General features: G+C 50.8%; 1 protein-coding gene across 1 annotated transcript; it reads right to left on the bottom strand.

The window, feature by feature from the left end:
- Positions 1 to 27,905, bottom strand: NALF2 (NALCN channel auxiliary factor 2). The gene is made up of 3 exons (XM_023633245.2): positions 26,802 to 27,905; positions 3,323 to 3,494; positions 1 to 2,908 (listed from the first exon to the last, which is right to left on the bottom strand). Exons 1-3 carry the CDS (start codon positions 27,651 to 27,653, stop codon positions 2,523 to 2,525), a joined length of 1,410 nt encoding a protein of 469 aa, XP_023489013.1. The 5' UTR covers positions 27,654 to 27,905; the 3' UTR covers positions 1 to 2,522.
- Between the last annotated feature and the right edge of the window lie 67 nt (positions 27,906 to 27,972).

Here is a 27,972-nt window from a genome sequence, read left to right as displayed (position 1 = left end):
TTATCATCAAGTCTTACCATTTATTTCTTTATGGGGTTGAACAAGAGCAGAGAGGCCTCTGCCCCACAATGCAACAAAACAGAAAGCAGTACACATACAGAGACTCTCACCGAAACACAGAGGCAGGGGAAGGGGGACAACTGAATCAGAGCCGGGTGAGGGAGGAAGGGACGGGGACTACTAGGAATCCAGCTTGGAGACTCAGTCATAGGAACTAGTGCAAGAAAGTCCTACTCATGAAGCACAGTGTAGAAAATGGCATAAGAAAGCCGCCCAGCTCTGCTGCCTGTGACGGAGGGCAGGGGCAGCTGGAGGGGTAGGGGATCGGGATGGCGGGGTGGATAGGGACAGTCAAATGACTTCGACGTGGAGTGAGGTGCCCCTTTCCTCTGCCACTGGGCAAGGCCCTGGGCTGGTCTGAGCCAGGGGTCTCCTGGGCACTTGGTGAAGAGGAAGAGAAGATGGGAGTCTCCAAGGGTCCATTCCCTGGGGCCCTAAGGTCCCCCCTTACTTCCCAGTCCCTTTTCCCCTCCTGAGGATGCAGGAGTTAGAAGGCAGTACCTAGGGTCTCTCACGTCTACATAAGCATCTCTGGAAAGGAGCCAGCACCTCTTCCCCTCCCCAGCTGAAAAGAGCACTCTAGGGATGGGGCATGTGGCTAGGCCCGAAGTGCTGAGGGCCAAACAGGAGTGTGTGGGCAGGGCACAGGGGTGAGGGGAGGGGGACACGCTGTGAGAAATGAGCAAACTGGCAGGGAAGGACTCCCCAGTCTCACAAAGCCTATTTGGGACCCAGCTGAGGCCCCTGAATGATTCCCTCTCTACTTGGGGGGTCTCCCATTTATCCCCTAGCCAACTAATTCCAGCTGTCTCCTCCCCATCCCCTTCTTAGTTTCACCTAATGCAGCTCCAGGTCCACCCCTCCCCTTAACTCGCTGGCATCACGTCCTAGGACACAGGCCCTTCCGGCACTGAAAGCCCTTTGGCCTGTCCCCAGAACACAATTCTGGCTCCCTTTCTTGTCTGCTGCTGTTGCCTCTTTGTGATGTCCCAGGCAATATGGCCTTCTACTCCCAGGAGATCAGCACAAGGCTAATGGCCCCCAAGGGGCTCTCGATGCCTCTTCTCTCGTTCAGCCCTCTCGCCTGACTAAACAGTTCAAGTCTCTCAGCCAAGGGACGACAGCACATCATCTTTATTCAGAGGGTCCTCTTGCCAGTCTTTTGACTTTCTCCAGCAAGGGGCAGGGGTGGTTGGATCAGGGGACTTGCTACAGGGTGAGGGGGGTCTGGTTGTTCCACAACTGAGATAGTAACCCACGGGGTCAGGGATGGGAAGGGATGAATACTCTTTGGTAGGCTGGGGACAGGGACAGGGTGGGGATGGGGGAGGCTCATCTCTGGAAAGCCCTGGGGCAATGCCACCAGGTTCTCCTTCATGGAGGCCTGGGCTAGGACAAGATGGGGGAGTATGGGGACCCAGGCCAGGCCTGACCCACTTGGGCTTAAGTCCCTCCTCCCCATGGAGATCAGAAATGGAAACGTCTTTGGCCCCAAGGCCAAGATCTCCAGGGCAAGAGCGGCCCTTGGGAGTGTGTGCACCTTCTGTAAGTTATGGCCCTTCAGAGAGCAGCAGTCTGACCACGCACCCTCAGCCTTCTGTTCTGAGGCCCACCAACCCAGTTCCTGTGCTCTTTCCCCAGAGGACTCTATCTGCAACCCTTTCTGATTCGGGGAGCTGTTCTCGAGCCTGCCTCAACGGTGATCATCCACCTTCCCAAAGCCAGGTGGCAAGAGCCCGTTCCGCCATCTCTCTAAGCCCTTCGCCCACAACTCTCCCCTCCTCTCCCTTTTTCCTATCTCCACTCTCTCTCACCACTCATTCTGCACCCCGTTCTTACCCCTCATCGTGTAGCATGACGGGGCACAGCTTCAATGCGGCCCTGACCTAGCTGCCACTGTGCGCACCTCATCTCCCAGCCTGGCACTTCCCTGTGGCGGCCCCACGTGGGGCAAGGTGCGCTGGAGTGGGAGGAGGGCCACTGCACCGTCTGCCATTGCCTGTAGGGGTATGGGCAGGAGGGAATTAAGGATCGTGGCAACAAAAGGAATGTGGGGGGTGAAAGAGCTTCTCCCCTCCGTGCCCCCCAACATTCCCTGCAGGGCCAAGGCTGAGTGAGCAGCCCCCTTCCCTAGGGTCAGGGCTCTCGGCAGGGGTGGGCATTTCCAGCCCCCACTCCCCCCCCTTTTTTTGCTAAGCCCCATAGATGGGGGCCCGGGAGGGGGCGCCTGCTGCTCCTGCCTTTTTCTCCCGGATGAGTTTGCAGCTCCCTGGGGCCCTCTGGCCCTTCTGGTGGAGCTGCTTTTGGGGTGGGGTTAGGTTGGGGGTGATGTGTGGTCCCCCATTTCCCCCCGCCCCCCACCTGGTCCTACACCTCCCATGGGAGGAGCCCCCTCCCCCTCCACCTGGGGGGGCTGGAGCTGCTGTCAGTATGTGGTGGAGGTCTGTCCTCCCTCCCTGCTGTCACTCTTCCCGAGTCAGGCCCTCATCTAGGGCAGGCAGTGCCTCCAGCCCCAGTCCCCCACCCCCCTGGTTGCTGGAGAAGGACACCATGGTATGGAGGAGCATGAGAACAAGGACATAGAGCCGGATCCTGCTGGGGCTGAGGCGGGAGCCCCCAGAGACCGGCAGCAGGGAGGGCTTGTGGCTGATTCGGCCTGGGGGGTCATGGCGGGGGTGGTAGTGGTGGTACTGTTGGTGATAGTGGTGGAAATAGGAGTGGTGGAATTGCTGGTGGTGGGTTTTGGGGGCCTCAGACTCCTTGAACTTCTTCTTCTCCGACTCACAGGAGACCCACTGCACGTCACAGCACTTGGTTTCCGGCCGCCTTGGCGAAGTATCCAGCAACCCTGCCAATGGATAAGGAAGGTGTGGTGGGGTGCCAAGGGGCGGGCGCGGATGGATATGCCCTTTCTAGAGAGGAGATTTTTCAAAGCTGACTGCTCCGATAGCCCTGCCCAAGACTCCTTTCCCCCTGCCCGTTAGAACCTTCCCTTTCTAGACAGTTCTCTCCCAGGGATCCCAGATGGTTTCTCTGGGCTAACTCCCTGGCCGGGCAAGTTCTAGACAGAGATGGCCACTCTGTTCTTTGCTCCTATTCCACCTGGTCCTATCTCAGCCTGGGGACCTCGCTGCCCACTCCTCCAGCCCCTAACCTTCTTCTAACCTGACTTCTCTGTTGTCCTCCCTGCTCCCACACCCCCGATCTGATGCCTGCCCTGGGCCCCCGGCCTCCTCCCTCCTCCCCAGTGCCCTGCCTTTACCTGTACAGATAAAGCCAGGGAGCCCTCCGTACACCATTTCCTCATTGTCGGGGAGTATAAAGGGGCACCGGGTCTGCACCTCCAGGCAGTATTGCTTGCAGGGCACCCAGCGCTGGCATTCCTGCTGGGTCACGCTGAAGTATTCTGAGCATAGCCAGGCCTTGTAGACAGCCTGTGGGGAGAGGAAAGAGCATCAGCCCAGGCGCCAGCCCCTTCCCACCTCCGAGGAAAGGAATGAGGAAGGATGTACTTATAGTCTATGGGGGAGGGGGTGATGTGCTCACCAACCCAACCCCAGGATCCAGGGGGTGGAGAAGAAAGAGGGTTTGGGTCAAGACCACTACATCCTATCCTAAGATCTCCCATCTCACAGCCAGGACTCCTGAGTCCCCCAGTCTGCAGTCATCCAAGACTTAATTTGTTCGTTGGTAAAATCACAAAATTACTCCTATGTCTGTGCTGGAAAGAGCTTTACCAATCATCCCATCCAATCCTACCATTTTACAGTTGGCCCAAAGAGGTGTCCTGACTTGTCTGAGGTCACCTATAATGAGGTAAATTTCAGTTCCGTTCAATTCAGCAAACATTTCTTTGGCTGATGATATTAAGTTTCTAAATTCAAGAAAAAGATGGAGAGAATAATCCTTGCCCTACCTCATTAGGGTGTTGTGTGCATCAAACAATAGGACACATATGAAAATGTTCTGTAAACTCTAAAGTGCAATACAAATGTGAGGGGTTATTGTTAATAAAAATTTGCCTTCCCAGGTACCACATGTGCCTTCAAGCTCTACTTAATCCATGCTCTGTCCTGTTGGCTTCAGCCCTGGTGTGGAACAGACACCGCGTTTCATTCAGAAACTTTGCTTTGCAGTTTCACTTCACGGGTCTGCCTCCTGTCCCTCATCGAGCCCACTCCTACCCGGTACTGGGGCCCAGCTGAGAAAGCTTCCTTGCTCTATACTCTTTGGCTTTCATCAAGCCCAGAGTTTCTCAACGGTGACGCTACTGACATCTTGAACTGGATAATTCTCTGGAGTGGGAGCTGTCATGCGTATTGTAGGATATTGAGCAGCATCCCCTACCTCTACCCAGTAGTTGCCACTTGTATCCTCCTCCCTCCCCCTCAATTGTGACAACCAAAAAATGTCCTCGGCCATTGCCAAATGTCCCCTGGGGGGCAAAATCATCTCCCATTGAGAACCACTGATCTAGCTCCTTGCTACTGAAAGTACAGACCGGGACCCCAGGCCTGGCCCCAGACCTGCCAAGTCAGCACCTGCATTTCAACAGGCTGTCCAGGCAACTCTCAGACACAGGGTTAGAGCCCTGCCCACATCCAGTCCTCGGATCTTCAGGGCACCTTTTCACAGTTGCTCCTCACAGCAATGGCTCTCAGACTTCATTGTGCCTCAGGATCCCCTGGGCTGCTTGTAAAACATGCAGATGGCCCCTCCACTTCAGCTTCAAGAGGAATGAGGGGAGCTCAGGAATGTGCATTTTGAACATGGGTCTCGGTCATTCTGCTGCTGGAGGCCTTTCAACCACACCCTGAACAACATGGTCAGAGCTTCTTACACTGATTTTAACCGTTTACACTAAAATACAAATAACTCCACCGGGAACATGGACTTCAGCAGTGCAATCCCATGCCAGCCTTTTCTGAAGCAGGGAAGTGCTGGCGGGTGGTGGTACAAATCAACCCCCAACCCCCTGTGGAGGGATACCTTGGGACTTTGAGACATCACTGGCATCTCACAGTTAACATGTCCTAAATCTTCAAATGAAGTTCTTGATTTTTTTTTTTTGCTCCAAATCTGCCCTCACCCCCAAGTCTTGACCATCCCAGTTCACTGCCACGACCATCCCCCCAAGTATTCAAGCCAGAACCTGGGTGTCAGCCTTCATTTCTCTTTCACTGTCTCCCTGCATGCAGTCCCTCAGCAAGGCGTGACAAGTCTCACTCCACTTCCACAACTTTGCATAGGCCACTGTCATCTGTCACCTGGATGACAGTCTCTTATCTGGCCTCCTCACCTCCACTCTTGCTCTTTCCAATCCACTGCTTACACAGGAGTAAGAGCAATCTCAAACTGCCATGGGATCATGTTACTCCCTTGCTTCAAACCCTTCAATGCGTTTAGAATAAAACCCAAACTTTTGGTCACAGACTTGAAGCCCCTGGATAACTTGGCCCCTGTCTATCTCTCCAACCTCATTCTCTACCTCTCCCTTCAAGCTCATCATGTTCCACATGCAGAGGTTTTCTTTCTTTTCCTCGAAGATGCCCTACTTCTTCCCACCTCGGGGCCTTGGCATATGCTGTTCCCTTGGCCTGGAAGGCTCTTCCCTCCACTTTTGGCATGGTTATGTCCTTCTCATCTTTCAGGTCTCAGTTTAGATGTCACCTCTGCAGAGTGGGTCTCCCTGACTAATGTCGCTAGAGGATGCTCTCTCTGTGTTCTTTTTCTTAATTGTTTCTTCACCACAAATATGACTTTGTCTGCATCCTTGTTTTGTTTTTCTCTGTCAACCTCACTAAAATGTGAGATGCATGAAAGCAGACACCAGTTCGTCTTACTGACCATTGCATACTCAGCACAACATATGTAAAGAATGTCAGTTGATCAAATGAATAGGACGAGTAAATGAAGACATGTCCCTACCCTCAGAGAAATTCCAGTTTCATGGGTAGACACATCTCACTTGAATTTATGGCATATGCTTTATACTATAGGAGAGGTTAAACCACTGACCATTTGAGGGAAGCAAATAGAGAAGCTGGGAAAGATTTCAGTGCAGGATAATAGTTGGGCTTGGACTCAAAGCAGGATTTTAGATGGGATGGGTAGAGATGAGATAAAAGGGCATTCTAGGCTGAGGCAACAGCTTAAGCAAAGGTCTGAAGGTGAGTGAATGCATGGTGTGCTAAACGAACAGAGAATGATTTTGTATGAATGGGGCAGAAAGGGTACCAATCTCCTGCGGATGAACATTTAAGTTATTTCCACGTTTTCATTATTATAAACAATGCTTTAGTGAATATCTTTGTACACATGTCTCTTGCACACTTGTGTTAAATTTAATTTATATAAACCCATAAAAGTGAAATTATTGGGATAAAAGGTATGTGCAAAGGAATGAGAAGGGAGTGAAAGGAAGGTGGAAAAGAACAAGTGAAGGTAAGAGGCAGGGTAAGAGGGAGCTGGAAGGGGCTAAGGGGTAGGCACAGTGGCAGTGGGGTATGGGAGTACAAGGGAGGAGGTGTGTAAGAAAGAGAGGTTAAGAAATGGTGGTAATAGGGGGCCAGCCCCGTGGCCAAGTGGTTAAGTTCACGTGCTCCATTTCGGCAGCCCAGGGTTTCACTGGTTCAAATCCTGGGCATAGACATGGCACCACTCATCAAGCCATGCTGAGACAGCGTCCCACATGCCACAACTAGAAGGACCCACAACTAAAAATACACAAGTATGTACGTGGGGGCTTTGGGGAGAAAAAGGAAAAATAAAATCTTTAAAAAAAAAGAAATGGTGGTAAAAGTGGAGGTAGGAAAAATAGGGTGGGGAGGGGCTGCCCCGTGGCACCATGGTTAAGTTTGGCACACTCCGCTTTGGCGGCCTGGGTTCATGGGTTCGGATCCCAGGCATGGACCTACACCACCTGTCAGCCATGCTGTGGCAGCGACCCACGTATAAAGTGGAGGAAGACTGGCACAGATGTTAGCTCAGGGCTAGTCTTCCTCAAGCAAAAAAAGAGTGGGATTGGCAACAGATGTTAGCTCAGGGCTAATCTTCCTCACCAAAAAACAAAAACAAAACAAACAAAATCACAGGGCTGGGGAGAACGAGTGGGGGAATAAGAGATGGAGGGTGTAAGGGAGGTAAAGGGGTGCAGTGTGGCTGAGAGAAGATGAAGGGTAAGAAAGAGCAGGGGGATAAGAGGGTGGGGGGCATAAGAGTGGGTAAGAGGGGTCTGTGAAAAGAAAGAGGGAGTAAGAAAGAAGAAGGTAAGAGTGAGCAGGGGAATAAAGGGGGTTGAGGAAGAGGTGAGTATAAGAAAGCAGGGGTAAGAAAGAGGGGTAAGAGAGCAGAAGGAGCGGAGGAGAAAGAAAGAAAAGTAAGGCAGGAAAGAAAAGGAACTCTCAAGAGCCAAGGGCCACAGTACCTCAGAGACCCCCTTCTATCTTTTGGGCCTCAGAGTGCCAAGATGAGCCTCTGTCCACAGCTTCTGCCCTGATCTCTGCAGACTGGACCCAGAGTCCACCTCAACCCTCAACCCAAACTGTGTGGAACTGCCCCCTCTTCCACCAGTGGGGCTCAGAGACCCCTGTGGGATTCTTCCTGGACTCTTCCAGTTCAATATTCCTGCTCCTAGGTGAGGAGGCCCCAGTGGAGTTCTGGCCCTCCTCCAAGGCAACTGCAATTAGCCTAATAACAGGCTATGATGGCTGGGCACTCCCCTCATCTGCTTTGGGAGAGAGGGGGGGAAGGGGTCAAGGGGGGGAGAGAGGGAGGTGGAGGTGGGGAGAGGGGTGGCCTGACAGTAGGAGTGTGGCCTTTCTCCTTAATAAGACGACCCTCCCTCAGGCCCCACACCCCTAGCCAGAGTCACCATGGCAACAAGTGGGTGAGCAGATTGCCCAAGGAAGACACCAGGCCTGTGGGTGGTGAGGCAGAAACAGGCAAGGAGCTAATGAGGGGAAAGGAGGAAGAAGAGCTACAGGGGTCTGAGAGGTAACCCACTTCCTTGGCCCCACAGGCGGCCAGCTGAGGGAATCGCTGGCCCACCTGCTTCAAAGGTGGCCTGGGGTCCTTCTCAGGTACAAAGTCTGCTTCTCAGCGCTACCACCTGGGCAGCAAGCCTGACAGTCTCTGCAGCTCTCTTCCCTAGCCGGGCCTAAGTAGCTTGCCCATCTCATCAGCGTTAGGACGGAGCCGGGGGGCCAGGTTGTTCAGGCAGGCACAGGGGGCTGGGCACTCATCCACAAGGAGGAGGAAGAGCCGGGGAGCCAGGGCTAGGGGAGCTATGGGGCTTGCTGGAGGTGGGCCATGCAGGGAAAAGGAAGCAACGTCTCAGAACCAGACAACAGTCAATCGGGAGCCCCTCGGAGATCTTTTGCTCTAGTTTGTCAACTCTGGCTGCATATTAGAATCACTCAGAGAATCTTTTAAAAATGCTCCTGCTTGGCTCACATCACACTCCAGACCAACTAAGTCAGAAGCCTTGTGGGTGGGCCCACACATCTGTAGTTTTTCGAAACACCTCAGGTAATTTTAATATGCAGAGAACTATCAGCTTAGTCCTACTTCATCATTTTATAGAAGAGGAAACTGAGGCCCAGAATAGAGGGAAGGACTAGTCTACTGTCATATAAAATAGTGGCAGAGGGAGGAACTTGAAACCTGGTTTCCTCATTCCAATTCCAGGGTTCTTCCTACTGGACAATCCTACCAGTGACTGCAAACTCCAAACTCAGAGGGCAGGACACAGGGGTGTGCAGAGGGGAGGAGAGCTGAGGAGAACTAGGCCTGTTCTGGGCTTTCAGGCTCTTCAAACTCCAGCCCTCGCTGCAAAGCTTTCTCTATCACGCCCTGTCCCCTGAGCTTAATCATCCTGGACTCTTGAGGTGGCCAAGGAGGATGGGTGGGGTGGGAAGCCTTGACCCGGCAATGCCCTCCTTTCCCTCCAGAACCCCCTTTCCCACCTCAGTAGGCCACCGCTGGGCTCAATCAAGTTCTGGCTGCTGCAGCCCAGTTGCTATGGGAACTGGGAGGGGAAGGAAGCAGGGAGTAACTATAGAGAACACCAATTAACCCAAAAAGGAAGCTGAGAAGGCTGTCCCACCCCTCCTCCCAGCTGGGCTGTTAAGTCACTCTTGAAATGGGAGCGGGCAGGATGAGGGAGATCCCTACCCATCCTGGGCTCTGCAGCTGCCAGTTTATGGAGGAATGGGAGCACCTGGAGAGCCTTACCCTCCTGCTCCCTGCTTGTAGCCCTGGCCAGGGCATTCTCGTCCCTTCTCGTCCCTTCGTTCCTCTAGAAAGAAGCACCTGACTTCTAGTCGTCAGGGTGCCGCATGAATGCACGCAAGTGCATATACACACAGCCCAAAGCCAAGACCCAGAGCCAGAGGGTTTAGAGAGGAGGCCTCCTGGACTCCTTGGTTTTGGGGCTGGAACAGCCTCCAGAAAGGAGGGCTTCAGTTCTTGCCAACCAGGAAGTCAGCAGTTTCCTTCTTGGATTCCAGCTCGCTTCCTTCCCTAGGGCCTGTTTCCCCCTCCAAATCCTCCCTCTGGACCTTCTCTTCATGGCTGCTTGTCTTCTTAATGTCCCCTGGGACCCTTGGCCAGGAGCTGCAGCTGCAGAGGCTGTGGAGGCAGAGCAGCAAGCTGGACTGGGCTGGGGATGAAACTCATTGTCTATAGCGCACAAGTAACCACCCACTCCCAGATTTTACCTAGGGGGAAACTGAGGCCCAGAAAAGGGGATTGATTTAGCCAAGTCAGAGGCATGCAAGAAATCAACTACAAAGCCAGGATTGGAAAGGAGATACTCTGATGACCAATCCAATGCCTCTTTGCGCTGTATCCATCAGCACACCTAGAATTGCATGAGGGACCTCCTCGGCAGGGTCTGAAAAGTGCCACATGCTCCTATTCCTGATTCTGGGCTTTCAAAGAGTTGGATCAAAACACAGTAAGGTCAAAGTCAGTCTCTCCAACCCAGGTAAGGAGATCATGGACATAACTCTGGGGACAGCAGTAGTTCATTGGGATTGGCAGAGTCAGACTGGGATTAGAGGCATTACAGGACAAATCCAGATGGATGGATCGGCTTTACTTAGGTGGCTGTAAAAATAAGTAACAGCTTTCCCGCTTCTGAGAATGAGCAGTCATGAGTCAAAGTGGCCTGGCCTGGCCTGGAGGAAAGGTGTGGGGGGGATGGCTAGAGAGGTGGGTAAGAACCCAGAGCCAGTGTAGCTCCAGAGGGCCCCATACCTCCAAGCCTCTTAGGCCACCTGCTCAAGGGCCAGTGGCTGGCTGGGCCTGGCTTGACCAGAGGCAGCCTGGTTAACGAAGAAGCAGTGTCCCTAATGCAGGGGCAGATCTTAAGGAGCCTAGATGATCCACGCCAATCGGGTGCACAGAGGAGGCAGGTTCATGACCACTCCAGAATGAAGGGGACTGTGAGTCATCCCTCCACCTCCCTATCTGCTGCTGCAATTTCCACTCCCAAGCACTATCCAGTTACTGATTGTAAACCCCTTGTCACAGGGCGCTCACTCTCCCAGGGCAGCCCATATCTTCAGACAGCTCTAGCAGTTAAAGACGTTCTTCCTTCTTTTGAGCTGAGATAATGCCTCTCTCTGGCTTTACTCGTGGCTCCTACTAGCTCTTCTGGGGTCATACAGAGCAGTTGGCTTCCTGCCCCCCCATGCCAGCCCAGCAGGTATTTGTAAACTTCCCTGAATCAGGTCTTCCCATTCATTCGTCCATGCAATAATCACTTTCTGAACATCTTCTGAGTGCCTGGTACTGTGCTGGAGAGCTACAGATAACAGAGAGGAGTAAGACAAGATTGCTATCTTCAAGGATCAGGAGAGACACCCATGTGAATCAATCATTATAAGTCACTGTGATAAGTAGAATGTACTTCGTACAGTGGTAGCATAAAAGGAGGAGTGATCAATTGTGATTTGAGGGCTGAAGGGCAGGAAAATACCTCCATCTGGGAGAGGCTTGAGTTCGGGCTTGGAAAAAATGAGTAGAAATTCACTAGGTAGAATCGGGTGGGAATAAGTGCACTTCAAGCAAAGGAATCAGCAGGCATAAAGGCTTGGAGGTGCGCAATAGTGCTGGGTTCAGACACTGTAGGTAGTTTAGCATAGTTAGAAGGTGCAAAGCGGGGCATGACGGGAGAGGAGGTTAGGCTGCAGAGGAAGGCCATGCCTATATATGATATGCTCTGGATGCTGAGGAGGAGCTGAGCTTCATCTTATAGGCAATGGAGACTCTTTAATGAGTTTTATTTTTTTATTTTGATTTTTTTGAGGAAGATTAGCCCTGAGCTAACTGCTGCCAATCCTCCTCTTTTTGCTGAGGAAGACTGGCCCTGAGCTAACATCCGTGCCCATCTTCCTCTACTTTACACGTGGGACACCTGCCACAGCATGGCTTGCCAAGCGGTGCCATGTCCACACCTGGGACCCGAACCAGCAAATCCCGGGCCACCAAAGCAGAATATACGCACTTAACCACTGCGCTACCGGGCCAGTCCCTAATGAGTTTTAAATAATTGCTTTTTAAAAGATTGCTTATTACTTCTGTGACTAACTTTTCATACTTACGTCTGAAAGTGTGGGTGATGGAGTGTAGGCATCAAGACTGGAGGTAGAGAGACCAGTTAGGAAACTATTGCAATAATCTGAATGAGAGATGATGGGGACCTTAACTAAGGGAGTAGCCACAGAGTTAAAAAATGGAGAGGAGGAGGTGGATGTGAGAAGAGATATCAAGAAGGTAGAATCAACAGGATGACTTATGGATATGGGGAATGAAGGAAGGGAGGGGTCCGGGATGACTATCAGGTTTTGGGCTTGGGTAGCAGGATGAATAGTAGTTTCATTAAGGAAGGCAAAGCAGGAGGAGGGGCAGATTTGGGGGTGAAGACTATCAATTCAGTTTTTAGTCATGTTGACTTTGAAGTATATGTGGGTCGGCTAGGTAGAAATGTCAAGGAGGCAGTTGGACATAATGGTCTGAGCTCAAAAGGAGGGTCTTGGCTAGAGAGAAAGGTTTGGGTGTCATCGAGGGTTAAGGGCTTAATCGTTAGGAACATAGTAGGACTCTACTTTTCCATACCCTTTGAAGTTAGGCATGGCCATATGACTTACTTTGGCCAATGAAATGCGAGTTAAAGTGACATGGGTCACTTCTGGGGAGAAGCTTTAAGAGCTGGTGTGTGCTTTGCCACATTCTCTTCCCTCTGCTACTGACTGGGGAAGCAGTGTTGAAATGGACCCTCTACTAGCTTGGGTCTCTTGGTGGCTATCATGAGCAAATGCTCCCTGTTGACCTGTTTGGGACACGTATTGTGAGCAAGAACTATTTGTTGTGTTATGCCTCTGATATGTGGGAGTTGTTTGTTACTACAGCATAACCTAGCTCACCCTGACTGATAAAGCAATAGTGGAAGCCAAGGAAGTAGATGATATTGTCTAGGGAGAGTGACCACAAAGAGAAAAGGATCAAGAGCGAATCCCTGGAAAACACTAACATTTAAGGGGTATGTGGAGGAAAGGAATCTGATGAAGACGGAGGAGTGGTTTAAGAGACTGAAGGAGAAACAGAAGAGAGTGGCATTCTGTAAATTAGAGGAAGAGAGACTTTCAAAGAATAGGGAGCGGTCAGCAGATAAGGACTTAGACAGGAATCCCGCTGGCAGTCTCAGCATGGTGGGAGCGGTTTCAGTGGAGCAGTGGGGACAGAAACCAAACTGTAGCCAATTTAAAAAGGAATGTGATGGAAGAAAAAGGGAGATAGATATATGCAGACTACTCTTCCAAGAAACAGTCCCAGTTTTTTCAACTATTTCTTGGGATATGGTTTCCAGTTCTGTCATCTATTCTGGTCGTTCATATTTAGACAAATTCCTATTTTTCTATGTCCCTTGCGACTGAATGCAATCCCCAGATAGAGTTTATCAACACAGAGTCAAGTAGGAGTATCAGCCCTCCTGTCCTAGAAGCTCTGCTTCTGTTAATGCAGCCCAAGACCACGTTTGCTCTCTGGGGGACTGTATTGTATTCTCCTGGTAAATCACTGGAGATGGAGAAGGGAAGGCCTGCCTGGAGTATGGTATCAAAGACACAGCCTAGATAAAAGGCCCTGCATGGAGCTCAAGCCTTCTGGTGAGACACCTGTATAAATTAAACATCCTTGAGACTGCAGCCTCCCTGAGGACAGGAATTGTATCTTACTTATCTGTGCACTGCTCTCCTTTCAGGGTTTCAGATGGAGCTAGGTATCAGAAGAGGTGCTTGCTAAGTACTTGAAATCCAATCACTTGAAAACCGAGTCGCCAGCAACTAGCCTAGATTGGAGCAAAGTGGAGAGCTCCAAGAGAAAGGTGGAAGCAATGGGTTGTGTAATGTGTTTGCATGAATTTTACAGCTCTGATGAAGAAATTGGAGATGCATTAGCAAAAAAGTCAGAGAAAACGAAGCAAACAGAAAAAAAGAGGCAATTATTAACTCAGAAAAACAAGTCGACCAAGGAAGGAAATGTAATCACAGTATTCTACGTGACTCAGCTGTGAACAATATTTAGAATCCTAATAGTATAACCATGAAATACTGTTAAAGCCAGAAATTGTGATAGTCCAATACTGGATGTATGAGGGGAAGGGAAGTATGTTTATGCATGTCGTCCTGCTAGTAAGAGAGTTTAGTCCTCCTCTAATAAAATAAAAAGTCAATAGATATTTAAAACAGAAAAAAAATCAAGAAAGAGGGGGCCAGCCCCGTGGCCGAGTGGTTAAGTTCGCGCGCTCCATTTCGGCGGCCCAGGGTTTCGCCAGTTCGGATCCTGGGCGCAGACAAGGCACCGCTCATCAAGCCATGCTGAGGCGGCATCCCACATGCCACAACTAGAAGGACCCACAACTAAGAATATACAACTAGGTACCAGGGGGCTTTGGGGAGAAGAAGGAAAAATAAAAAATAAATTAAAAAAACAAAATACAGATGATAATAAACTTATGTTTAAAAAAAAATCAAGAAATAGTATTGGCATGCTGTTTAGAGATGTGGAGGTAAATATCAGAAGAAACAGCTAAGAGAATTAGAAGTATTTCACTCTCAAGAGTGAGGCTCAGGGGTGGAGCAGAGGGCTTCTGTTTTAATTATAAGCATTGAGATCTATATTTATCATTTAAAAGATATTAAATTATATATATTGTTATATGTATCATTTAAAAGACAGGTACAAGCTACAAGGAGATATATACATATATATATATACATACACACACATATATATGGGATGATATACACGTGTATATATGTATATGTGTGTATTTATGTGTGCGTAAAGTCAATAGATATTTAAAACAAAAAAGTCAAGAAATAGGAATATTGGCATACCATTAGACATGTGGAAATAAATATGAGAAGAAAAAGCTAAGAGAGCTTCAAGTGTTTAACTCTGTAGAGTGTGTATATATATGTAGCTTACATGTCTTCTAAAATTATCAACATATATTACTTTGATAAAATGCAAATAAAGTAAAAATATAAACTGATCTGCAGCCATGAACCTCAAAAACAATGAAACAAAATCCCCAAGACTTGACCTGCCCAACCTCGCCAGATTCAGCCCTACGGCCCCAGGCCCTGCACTGCCTGGTCCTCGATCATCCACTCCATTGCCACCGTCTGGGCCGTGGGCTTGGGCCAGGTAAGCGTAATAGGCCAACAGACCTAATGAGTAGTCCCATAGCCAAAGAGAGGAACTAAGATGAGAGGAGGGAGTTTTGGAGTCTTCCATGCCCAATGGTTGCGCAGGCCACCACAGAAATGGTGCTAGTGTGACAGTGACAACCATAGCTTCCTTTGGGCTGCACACAGATGTGTGTAGCATAAAATCCCACTGCTCCCTCCCAGGCACAGCTGTCTGCCACACACTGCTAGTCCTGGGCTCAGGCCCAGGAAGCATTCTCCAGCCTTCTGCAAGGATCATCACGAAACCAGCTAGTTACCCCTGCCTTACCTCTTTCCCCAAACATGGTGCCTTGCTAGACAGATGAGAGCCTGGTGAGAACAGAGACCTGATAAAAAGACCTGTCAGCTGTGCTTGGTCTCTGGGGAGGAGGTAAATCAAGGCTTTGGAGTCCTTCCATCTCTGCCTCTTCCCTCCCCGACCTAAGCATGTCTTTGTGCCCTCACTCATAGAATCTCTCCAGTTGCCCTCTGGCTCCTAACTTCCCACCCCCACGCCAGACACTTCACCTCCCGCTCCCAAATTACCTTTCCCTTCTCCTAAGCAGTTCACCCCAGTGTTGTCAATCTCGAGTATTAGGCAGTCATTTGGATTAAAAACATCTAATTAAGATGAGAAGAATAATACCTACCATTTATTAAGTACTAACTATATGCCAGGCTCTGTTCTAAGCAACTGACATTTATTAACTCATTGAATCCTCACAGCCACCCCCTAAGGTGGAGACATATTTACAGGTGAGGACAGGAGGGACAGGAGAGTTTAAATAACTTGACCAAGGCCACACAGCCAATAATAATAATGGTGATTACCATTTCTTGAGCACGTTCCATCTCACAGGTGCTGTGCTCTTAAGAGATTAGCATGTTGTATGTCATTTAAGCCTCATAATGACCCTATTTCTTAGTTTCATATGTGAAGAAAATGAGGTTCCAAGAGAGATGAAGGAATATGTTCAAGGTCTGAACAACTATTTTATTGAGAAGACAGATTTCGAACTGGAATTTGAAGCCAGGTTTCCCTGGACTTCAGTGCCCAAGCTCTTTTTTTTTTTTTTTTTTGAGGAAGATTAGCCCTGAGCTAACATCTGGTGCCAATCCTCCTCTTTTTTTTCTTTTTTGCTGAGGAAGGCTGGCCCTGAGCTCACATCCGTGCCCATCTTCCTCTGCTTTATATGTGAGACGCCAACACAGCATGGCTTGCCAAGCTGTGCCATGTCCACACCCGGGATCCAAACCGGCGAACCCCAGGCTGCCTGCCAAAGCGGAACGTGCACACTTAACCGCTGCGCCACCGGGCCGGCCCCAGCACCCAAGCTCTTATATGCCATATTGCCCCCTGGATGGTCCATCCATTTCACTATCACTGTTGAAGTAATTAGTTTGTTACTCAAACAAATCTTTTTGATGGAATTGCAAGTTCGGGAGAGATTTCTAGGACTGGATGGGAGAGTGACCTTCTAAAATCAGTGTACTCAGCCCATTCCCTATCTGAGTAAGGTTTTCTTTGTAAGGGGGTGTGAAGCAAAGAACATTTGGGTACTAGGGGCTACAAATGCCATTTCCATTCCCCTATCAAAGCACTCCCCTCTTTCCTCTAAAGACACACACACACACGCACACACACACACACGCCCCTGGGAAATGGAGATGTTGAAAAGAGGCAACTGCTGCTTTATTTCTTCCAAACCCACCAGCTTCATACCCAGAGCCTGAGGCTCACTCTTCCTGCTCTAATCTTTGGCAACTGACGAAGGGAGGGAGCTGTCTCCTTGTAGAAAGGTTTTCTTGCCTTCGGACACAGTTCTCCTGTCCCAGGTCCTATCAGTTAGGGGCTTCTGGAACTGCCTTGCCCTGGAAGACTCCAATGCCAGAGTCCATTCCTTCAGAAAGGTCTCAGAGTAGCTACACACTCTACCTAATTAATTGCTCCTTCTCCCCAGCTTGTTCCATAAATGTTCTTCCTCGCAAAGCCTTTTCTCCAGGCAGATGGAGAGTTAGCTAGAGCTGGGTTCAGATTCTGGCTCTGCCAATAACTAGCTGTGTGAACTCGGACAAGTCACCTGTAAGGAGGCAGGGACTCAACCACTAATTTGCTATGTAACTGTGAGCAAAGTACTTTCCCTCTCTGGGCCTCAATTGGGACCAAGAAGATGGTCCTAAGGGGGCAGCATGTACAGGGAGAAGACAAGGTCAAACATCTTTACACTCAAACAGACCTGCGGTCAAACCCCAGGTCTGCTCTGACCAGTTACTTAACCTCAAGCAAGTTACTTAAATTCCCTGATCTACACTTTTCTTTATATGCAAAACGGAGATAACAAAAGTGCCTATCCTTACTTTTCTGTAAATGATATCTGTAAAGCAACTAGCACAAAGCTTTACCTGCAGTATAATTACACTGGCACAGATTGGGTAGTACCATTGCCTTCTGGCAATCAAATACCTGGATTTGACCTGGATTCAAATCCTAGCTCCAACTCTTACTAGCTGGATGACCTTGAGCTAGTTACTTAACCGCTGAGCCTGTCTTCTCCTGTGTAAAATGGGGATGAATATATTTGTTCTTCACAAGGCAGATGTAAGAATTAAGTGAGATAAAGTATATAGAAAGTGCCTCGGATAGTTCCTTTCTTTCTCATTCCCTCCTTTCAGCTCTAAGATTCAATTAACGGATGGAAAAAACCTGTTACAAATGTGATCAGAAAAAGGTTGAAATTATTAATACGTATAAAAGAGTACATGCAAATCAATAAGAAAAACACAAGACATGAAGAGAATTCACAAAGTAGGCAATACAAATGGCCTATAAATGAGAAAAACGAATGTTTGACCTAAGAAATTCAAATTAAAAGCCAATGCTAGACCATTTTTCAACTCCAAATTAGTAAAGCTTTAAAAACAGGATACTCAAGACTGGCAAAGGGTGGTAAGTTAGTTCACACTTTGGGTGAGGGTATAAACTAGAATAAACCTTTTGGAGAGAAATTTGGTAGGAAAGAAATTTGTAGGTTGAAAGCCTTAAAAAGGTTACTACTCTTTGATTCTGTAAGATTTGTCCCAAATGTTCATCCTGCAGACTTAATGTTTATGCTTCCATTTGTATGCAAAATAAAGGAAAGAAAAAGTCATTTTGTGTGCCAATGTTTATGTAAGCTCAGAGAGAGGGGTGGAAGGATACACATCAAATTGTTAACATCAGTGACCTCAGGGCAGTGGGCCTGCGAGGGGAGGGAAGAGGATGACTGCTCATGTTTTCTTTATAAACCTCTGTATTGTTAGATTTGGTACAATGAGCATGCATTATTTTGTTATTTAAGAAACTCAGCAAAGCAGAGAAATAAGAAAAAATGGTTAAGATAACATTATTAGGAAAAAAGAATCATAGATCTGACAAAGATTTATGAGCAAAGATCATCACAGCATTATTTATAACAGTAGAAGTTGGAAGTAAAGTAAATATCTAACAATAGGTGACTAGTTAAATAAATTGCACTACATTCATGTGATGGAATATTGTACACTCACCAAGAATGATGTTTATGAATATTTAATTACATGGAAAGATACTCAGTATAACTTCAACAACAAGTTAAAAAGAGCAGGGTAAAAAACTATGATTTCCACCATGTAAAAATATATAGTCACATCTGTTAGGATGGCTATTACCAAAAAAGTGAAAAACAATAAGTGTTGGCGAGCATGTGGAGAAATTGGAGCCTTTGTGCTTTGCTGGTAAGAATGTAAAACGGTGCAGCGCTGTGGGAAACAGTTATGCAGTTCCTCGAACAGGTAAACATAAAATTCCCATGCGATCCAGCATGTCCATATCTAGGTATAGATCCAAAAGAATTGAAAGCAGGGATTCAAACAGATACTTGTACACCAATGTTCATAACAACACTATTCACAATAGCCAAAAGGTGGACGGAAATGAAAACGTTATGTCCACACAAAAATTCCTCCATGAATATTCACAGCAGTTTTATTCATAATTGTCCAAACGTGAGAAGCACCAAGAGTCCATAGAGATGAATGGTAAACACAATGTGGTATATCCAGGCAATGGAATATTTTCAACCATAAAAAGGAATGAAGTGCTGATCCATACTACAACATGGATGAACCTTGAAAAAGTTAAATGAAATAAGCCAGACACCAAAGGACAAATAGTGTATAATTCCACTTAAATGAGGTACCTGGAATAGTCAAATTCATAGAGATAGAAAGTAGAATAAAGGTTACTGGGGCTGGGGAGGGAGGAATGGAGAGTTATCGTTTGATGGGTACAGAGTTTCTGTTTAGGAAAATGAAAACGTTTTAGAAATGGATCATGGTGATAATTGTACAACATTGCAAATGTACTAAATGCCACTGAATTGTATACTTGAAAGTAGTTAAAATGGTAAATTTTATGTTATGTATATTTTACCACAATAAAAACTAATATATACATGTATACATATATATGTAACTAATATATATATATGCCATGAAAAAGACGTATTAGGAGAAAATACACGGTAACATTAGGAGTGTCTCTGGGACATTTTTCCTGTTATACTTTTATTTTCCAAAATTTCTCAAAGACCATTTTTTTCGTAATTGAAAAAAAATGGTACTTTTAACAGATTCTGTATCTATACTAATTCTGAAGGCTTAACTTGGTTGATAGTTTTAGTTGAGTTCAACACCAAGCAGATAAGCTCACCTTTCACAGATCAGCCAGGTAGCCAAGCATCTGCCAGAAACCAAATGAAAAGACAGAAAACAATGGTAACACCCACCATTACCACACATCCCTCTGCAGGCAGAACCCGGTGAGCTGACACTTCCTTCTACCCCCAGGAGAAGCCTAGCCATCCCAGGCCAGGGCTCCCCAAAACCCACGCATGGGAGCTGCGTGTCCAAAGCCCAGACCAGGCCTCAGCAGGCTCAGGGGTGACAAGGTCTCCCTGTTTCCCCTCCCAGCTCTCCCAGCAGGTGCTGGGTGGGGCTCAGGCCTGCACTAGGCCTGCCTAGGGGACCTTCTCCCTTCCTGCCCTGGTTGGTCTTTCCAGCAGATTGATGCTGAGAATATAAGAGATACACTCCCTCTAGGCATGAGGAGCCCAGCTCCTCCCACCTCCTTTCCGAGCCTGCAGAAAAAAGAGGGAGCGAACACCTCCCTTTCTCACGCCCATCCTCTGCCACTATCCCAAGAGGATACCAGTAACTGTCACCTGGTCTCAAGGACAAGAGACTGGGGTATTGAACAAAGAGGATGTTGGTGGGTCTCCACTTTGGATCTGAGTTACTCCAGGTGGTCCCTACAAGCTGCCAATAAGTTCTGCTTGACCTCCCCTCTAGTCAGTCCAGCTTCTCACTGCAGTCACTCAGTAGCCAGCTGGACATTCCTCTGACAGCTGGAGAGATTAGTAACATTTTCTTTATACATCTGTGCACTGGCAAAAGAACAGACAGACCTGGGTTTGTATCCCAGTCCTTCTACCTTTTAGTTCTGTGGCCTGGGTAGGTCACTCCACCTGACTGAGCCTCAGTTGTCTCATCTGTAAAATCGGGAATCCTAGTACCTGCCTGCTAGGATGGCTGTCAGGATTAAATGAGTTCATGGACGCATATAAAGCCCCTGGTATCTCCCAGGCACTCAAAAGCTTGCAATTTTCTTTCCCCCTTTCCCTTTCTCACCCCATTCTTTGGGGTCAGCCTGCCTAGCCTTCTGGCCCAATGACTTGTGGCTCAGGTTCCAGCTCCTGTCTCCAGAATCCATAAGTAGGAGCTTTGTCCCTGGCAGCCCCTGCCACTCCATATTATCTCCTTCCTCCCACCCCCCAGGGTCAGCTACAGCTCGCCTGCTACCCTTGCTCTCCCCTCTAAGCACCAACTGGCTCAAGGTGTCAAAAATTCAGGCTTTTCTGAACCCCTTCTTATGCCCAGGAAGGGAAGTCTGGTCCAGTGTCCCTGGCCACCTGCACACACTCTGGTCTGTGTGCCTGTAACCACAGGAACACTACATACCCATTCCCCAGAGACCTCCCAGGTCAGCATCTGAGAATGGTGCTTCTGGAGGCCCATATTTGTCTAGACCCCTCAGAAGCTGCTCGTAGCTTTTCAGGAAACACCTGTAGCTGGAATCAGCATGTGGCTGAGACATGAGTCGGGGGAGGGGGGCAGGTTTGATGCCCAGTCTGCATGGGCACACAGCAGGCACACAGCCTCAGAGGGTGGGAACACAAAGGAACTGCCCTGAGGGAAAAGTTTTTCTAGGGCAAACTCCCACCCTTGAGCCTGAGGTGTTGTCTTACATACCCACCCACACATGCAAGGGTGGGTGTACCCTTTCTCTGAGGTACCAATGCCTGGGGAGGAGACCCACATGCACCCTCTCATGCTTGTGATGTGTTCAGAGATCCTTGATCTTCCTTTAATCTCAGACCCACTCCCTGTCCTCCCTTTCCTTACCCCTACCTCCACTGTGTTCAGCAGACTCTTCCAGCCGGACCATGAGATTAGGTGGGAGGCTCCTGGGCTCCCTTTCTCTAACTAACTTCCCCCACCCCCACCTTCAGGAGATACCAGTGTATCCTTCCTGGAGGTTCCCGTTGCTATGGTGACTATAGTAGTCAGGCACCAGCCTGTGGGAAGGATGGGGAGTAGCCCTGAAGAAGACTGTGTGAGTGTGTGTCTATGTGTCTAAGTGTGTGTGCATGCACACATGCACGTGTCCACCCTGAGTAGGGAGGGGAGAAGGGAGGGAGGAGAAAAAGAGCAGAGAGGGAGACGGGGGCGGGAGGGAGAAAGGGGACAGGAGAAGGGGGGATCAGAAGATGAAAGCGGGGCAGGAGGAGGGATGGGGAAAAGGGAGGTGAAGAATGGGGTGTCAAGGGCAAGAGATGCAGCACCAGGGGGGTTTGGGGGAGGAGGCCAGAAGAGGGTAGGGACATGGGGTAAAGGTTGGGAGGGGTGTGAGGTAGAGGTGGGAGATGAGGGGAATGGAGTGGGAGGGGAGATGGGAAAGGGTGGCCCATTAGAGAGAAACAGTGCGGGAGGTGGGGGAAAGGGGAATGGGTGAAGGTAACTGTTGGGAGAAGCGGGGGTTGGGAGAACGTAGGTGTAGGGGTAAGGATTAGAGTGAGGCGTGGGGTGTGGTTTCGGAAGGGTCTAGGGTGATTTTCTAGTAGAAGATTGGAAAGGTTGTGGGGTTACTGGTATGTGGATGGGGGTGTTGGGTGTTGGCTAAAACTTGGGAGGAGTATGGGGGTTCGGAGTGAGGTAGGTCAGGATGAGGGTGAAGGAGTCTGGAGAGGTGTGGGCAGCATGAGCCACTTTCCCACTCCCATGTTTAATCCACTATTTCCTTGTCTGAGCTATAAACATTGCCTCTCCTCTGTCCCTGCCCCTTCCCAGACGCCCAGTGCTCACATTCCTGGACAATGAGCTTCTGTGGATCTGGAGGCCTCTCCCCAGGGGAGGCTTTGCCATGGTTGCCAGGAGGTCACTTCTTGACTGCCTCCCACTTCCTCCACCCCCAAACAGGGACCAGGGCACCCTTCTGCCTGCAAGAACCCTGGGTCAGGGAGGCCAACTGCTCATTGCCTGCAGGTTTGCACGACAACAGGGTCCACTGGCCGACTACGGGCTCCTGCCCTTTGCCCAGTGCCCTGCACTCCCCGCTCTCAGCACCAGTGTTAGCCTGGGAGTCCTGCCTGGCAGGAAAGCTGTGGCAGGTGGGAGGAGAGAGGAAGGCGGCGAGGCAGAAACAGCTGCCAGCCGGAGTGGAGGAAGAGCAGGGCCCCAATGGGTATGGGCAGAAGGCAAGGAGCTGGCTCTGGCAGTCCCTCCCCCATGTGTGGGTGTTAGGCCTCCTTCCCCAGCCCTTCCTAGCCAATTCGGGGAGCAGGCTCTGCATACCAGCCTAAACTCTGGGCTGAAAGAGACCTCAGAGGTCACCTGGTCCAACTCCCCCCCCCCCCCCCAATCTGGAGTTAGAGTCATCTCCACAGCATTTCCTCCAGAGGTCTGCCTGAATCAGGCCAGGCGTTTTCTGGAAGCAGGGGCTCACATCCTTCTAAGGCAGTCTATTCCATCTTTGGAAGGAAAAAACTGTTAACTGAGCAACTCTGATGTGCAGGCTGAGGTACTGTGTAGACTTCTCATTAATAATGGCCTGACAGGGCTGTTAGGATAAATTAGCTAAATTTGCTCCATTTTACAGATGAGAAAAGTGAGGCTCAGAGAGTTGAAGTTCCTGGCTCAAGGTCACACAGGTAATAAATAAAAGAGCTGGGTTTGAATCCAGAACTTTCTGACTAGGACGTCCCTCTGGGGCTAAGCAGGACATGCTTCTTCTTTTGCACCATGGCAACTCTTCTGAGGTCTAAAGTCAGAGACCACGTCCTCCTGAGTCTCCTCTTCTCCAGGTGAAACAGCTCCTTCAACTCTGTCCAGGAGAACTTGGGTTCCAGCCTCCTCCCAGCCTACTCAGTGTGAGACCCAGGACCAAACACACAGTCTGCCAGGTGGGTTTGGGCTGTCCAGAATAGCGCCAAAGTATCACACCCTTCCTTGGTGCTAACCTTTATTGATGTGGCCCTATGGTTGGTAGGAGAGCTGAGAACTGTCCTTCTCTCGGGCTTCTATCCCCTCTTGGATCACAGCAGTGAGAGAAGAGGCCAGGGTTTTGTTCCCATCTCCACCACTCCCCCGAATCAGAATGTCCTGAATTTAGAGTAGGCAAGGGGCAGAGGTGGGGGAAGAGGCAATCAGCATCAGGCAGGGGCATGGCAGGGCTGGGAGGATGGAGAGCTGTGGGGGAGTGAAGTGGTTGTCCAGTAACCCAAGGCAGGGCCAGGAGGGCCAAGGGGAGGAGGGGGTAAGGGCTTTGGGGGAGTGTGCACAGGGAGATAAGGGAGGGGTAAAGCATGGCCCCAGGCGTTGGGGGAGGCCAGGGTGGGGATGGGCCTGCCTAAGGGTAACATCACCCTGCTGTGCAAGAGGAAGTCAGTCGCACTTTAAGGAAATGTCGCAGCTGGTACTAAATTGGGAGGTGTCACAGGCAGCAGTGAGGACAGGTATGATTCGTGGGGCCCTGTGGGGCCCAAAACAGGGGCAGACATTGCAAAGGGCGAGAACAGGGTTTCTGGAGTTGCCCAGGGACGATCTGACTGAGACACCCAAGACAGGGCCCCAGAGACAGGAGTCACCTGGCCCTGAAGCAGAGGCTGCTGGCTCAGTTTCCAGAAGCAGAGGAAGCCTCTTCATCCTGGCCTGGGGCTGTGGGCTCTCCACCCAGGAGAAGCTTTGAGGATGGGGCATCATCTTCAAGGGATCCCACTTAGGGTAGGGGCTGGACAGGAGAGCTTGGAGCCCAGGGGCAGGTTCTGGGATCAGCACAAAAGGCCTGGGATAAAGGTGGGGTGATGGGGTGAAGAGAGAGGGGCTGCAGGAGGGAGGAGAGCAGGGCTGTCTTTTCCCTTAGTGCCAATAATCCAGCTGGAATCGAGAGCCCTGTGGGTCTAGGCCTCAGTTGAGGGAGAGAGCACCGGAGAGAGGTGGGAAAGACAGGAAGAAAGCTGTAAAGCTGGCACTGCCCTTCACCTGGCACAGCAGGCAGCAAGAGAGCAGGCATCAGGCGGAGTTCACTGAAGAGGGAGAGGGAGAGAGCGACAGTGACAAGGAGACAAAGGAGAGGAGGGAGGGCCCTGGCCATTGGGTGATGGGAGGCCACGGCATAGCATGGGCTTAGTAGCAGAACTTGTGGGTTGGAGGCCTGGCACTCCTGTTCATTAGCTGAGTGACCTTAGGGCAAACTGCTCGATCCCCCTGCACCCCAGTTTCCTCATCTGTAAAATGGGGATGATGGCGCTAGTATTACCAGCCTCCATGGGCAGTTGTGATCTCATATGTGAGAGAGGTTGAAAACCCTTAGCATTACATCAATGTCGGGTGTCATATTACTATTACAAACTGCTATCAGCTACCTCTTCCCACTTAAATTTCACAAAAAACTCAGGACGTGGGCAGAGCAAGGATTACTACCCTGTTTCACAAATGAGGAAATGAAAGCTTAGAGAAGTGAAGTGACAAGCCCAAGGTCACACTGCTAACAAGTGGTAGAGGTGATAAGGCTTCCTGAATCCAAGAGACCAGTTGTCTTTCTCCTACATTAAACTGCTTGGTAAAAATAGTCAACATGAGGGATTATGATTTAGCGCGGGACCAGACAGAGCTTGAAGCCAACTATAACATGGAGAAAACCCCATGGGAAAGTTGTGGCGTGGTCTCTCATTCCTCCTGGTGATTGAGGGGAAAAAACAGTCGGGCCATGGGGTTGGAGGGAGGGTCACAAAAGTCAGACATCTGTTATTCCATCTGCTAGTGGACCACGTCCTTCTGCTCCCACTGAGTGTGCGTATTTGTGGCTGAGGGTGTGTGTCTCTATATGACAAAATGTGCCCTTCTTCATGTGACAGTACTTCTGCCTGTGTGTCTCTGACATCTTGGGAAGATGTGCGTGTGTGTGAACACAGTGTCTGCTTCTACGGCACTGTTTGTAGGTGTGACGACCTGTCTGTATCTCTGTGTGACTTTGCCTGGGGTGGTGGTGTATGGCAGTGTGCGTGTGTGCGTGTGTGTGTCTATCTGTCTGTACACCTTTAAGAAGTGGAATATCTCATTTGGTAGTGTGAGTGAGGCAGTGAGTCAGCTGAGGCTGAGGGAGCCGGGAGGGAGACTGCTAGGTTACGAGAACAGGAAAAAGGAGAATGAGAAAGTGAAGTCAGGAGCAAGGAGCTACCCCTTTCCTCCCCAACACCCCGCCCAAATCCCTCAGGAGCCCTCCAAGAGCACGGAACCCTGCAGAAGTCCACAGAGGTCACACTGGATGGAAAGGGGCACTTTCTGCCCCTCCCCAAAGCCTTGGAGGGAGATGAGGTAGGCTAGGAGGCAATTGTCTCCCTCTCCCGCTCTCAGCCCCCAGCTCAAGGATGGGTGATGCCACCACCCCACCTGGTTTCCTCGTCACTTGACCCTTTGACCTTGCTGTTCTCTTTCCTCCCAAAGGCAGGCCACCTGGCCAGGCTGAGCGAATAGGACAATAGCACCACGTCCCAAATGTTTACAGCTCCCATACACCTACTGAGGGTCAAGAAGTTTCTCAACACTCTGCTCTGCCCTAGGCAGGCCCGTTCGCAGCGGCCTCACCTCTCCCCTGGATGCCTGTCCCCAGCAGCCAGAAAGCCAGCTTTCCCTCCACCGCCACCCCAGGGTGCTGGGAAGGCACTGGGAATTTTGTAATGCACCAACCTTCAGTGGCCCTCCCACAAGCCGCTGTGCCCTGTTCTCAGCTCCTTTTGTCAGGGAAGAGGAGCTGGCAGGTTCCCTCCTTAGGTGAAGACAGGCACCCCTGGGCTCCACCTGCCTAGGCTCTGACCAGCCACCTCAGGTCATATAAGGTCAACAGTCTGGTGTGCCCCACCACCAGGAGTGCCCCTCCTCTCACCCATTGGCAGGGGCCAAAGGGTGAGGGTTAGGTTGCCAAATATTCTTCCTCCCTCCTTTGGCCTTCCCCCTGCACCAGCCAGTCCCAGGACCTTCAATTCCAGCCCAGGAAAGGAAGAGGGCACTGCTGGCTGAGGATGGAGGCTGGGGGAGCCAGATCCCTCTTTCGACCCCTTTACCAGCCCAGAGCCCCATGACCCTTCCTTCCTCGTGCTGGGGCGGGGCACCAGGAAGCCCCAGTCGGAAGGTGCCCAATCCTAGAATTAATAGAAGTTGGCCAGGTGGTTACCTGACCTGAATCCCTGAGGCCCCTTCTCCGGGGAGGGTCCCAAGGTAGCACTCAGAGTACCACACTGAGAAGGGTAGGGGTGATGAGGGGAAGGGGGGGTAGAGGGGGAGACCTCCTTTTTTCTCCGGTCCCACCACCACTGCTCCCGCCGGGCCGCCAAGGCAGCCGTTGTGGCTGCAGACGCCAGTCCCTACCTTACAGCCTTTCGTGCAGGACCGGATTGAGTACTCTTCTGCCTGTAAGTATTTATGCAGCACGAGGTCGAACTCGTCATATTTTTCCTGAGCATGTCGGTCGAGCCGCTGGTACGCCTCGATACAGTTGCTACACACCTCCCAGGCCCCGGAGCCCGGGCTGGCCACCACGGCCAGCAGGTCTCCCAGCAGGGTGTCCAGGCTGCAGTCCAGGCTGTCGGGGCGGTCCATGCCCAGCAGCAAGTCCCAGACCGTGTAGGTGTCGCAAAAGGAGAGAGTGAAGTTCCGAAAGTGGCCTTTGAGCAAGTTTTTTTTGGCGGAGGGGAACTCTGCCGGGGCACGAGAAGGGGAGTCAGGGGGCCGCAGAGGGGGGGCTGGGGTAGTCGGTTCGAAAAGTCTCTGCAAAGATTGTAATTTGGTGCAAGCTGCGTCCAGCCCCGTGGGCTCTGGGACGCCGCCGCAGTCCGGCCCGGGACCGGCGGCGGGGGCGGCTTTGGTCAGGTTGCTGTATCGGGGGCCGCAGGTGCCCGGGGGCGCACTGGGCGGCGGCGGCGACAGGGGCAGCACTGAGCGAGGAGGCACCGGCTGCCGCTCACGGCCGGCCCCCCAGGGCGGCCGCATGGCGCTGCTCAGCTCCCTGGCTCGGGGCCGGGCCCCCGCGCACAGCCACAGATGGTCAGCGAGCAGCACGGTGAAGAAGAGCAGGGACGCCAGGGACAGTCGCCATCGCTGCGCCCGCTCGGAGTCGGCGCAAGGTTTGTCGCTCGGCCTGGGAGCCCAGCAGCAGCAGCAGCAGCAGATAGTCAGCGCGGCGGCGTCTTTCCCGGGCCACATCCAAGCGCCCCTGAACATATTTCAGGGGGGTCCGGGCTGGAGGGAGCAGGCAGGCGCGAGGCCGGACGGCCGTCTCAGGCGGGCGAGCGGGCTGCGCGCTGCTCCGCTCTCCTCGGCGCCGTCCAGGCTCTACCTCGGGGGCTGCATGGTGAGGCAGGCCGGCCGGCCTGGGGCCCCGCTCAGGCCGGAGTCGCGGGGCGCTCTCGTGCCGTCCCCGCGCCCCTCCCGCGCTCTCTTGCTTGCAGCCCAGGCGCCGCCGCCCGGCCCGCTAGGCGCTGCCCAGCGTCCCGGCGGGGGGCGGTGCGGGGCGCTGGGGCGGTGGCGGCTGCGGCGGCGG

This window comes from Equus caballus, chromosome X (assembly GCF_041296265.1).
Source record: "Equus caballus isolate H_3958 breed thoroughbred chromosome X, TB-T2T, whole genome shotgun sequence".
NCBI classification, from domain to species: Eukaryota; Metazoa; Chordata; class Mammalia; order Perissodactyla; family Equidae; genus Equus; species Equus caballus.
This window is presented reverse-complemented; position numbering and strand designations above follow the sequence as displayed.

What these genes read in the sequence shown, in the direction of transcription:
- NALF2 (XM_023633245.2), bottom strand. Translation starts at nt 27,653, where the DNA reads ATGTTCAGGGGCGCTTGGATGTGGCCCGGGAAAGACGCCGCCGCGCTG. An exon ending in CCTGCACGAAAGGCTGTAAG is followed by an intron (nt 3,495 to 26,801) that starts GTAGGGACTGGC and finishes CTCTCCCCACAG; the next exon opens with GCTGTCTACAAGGCCTGGCT. An exon ending in CCCTGGCTTTATCTGTACAG is followed by an intron (nt 2,909 to 3,322) that starts GTAAAGGCAGGG and finishes ATCCATTGGCAG; the next exon opens with GGTTGCTGGATACTTCGCCA.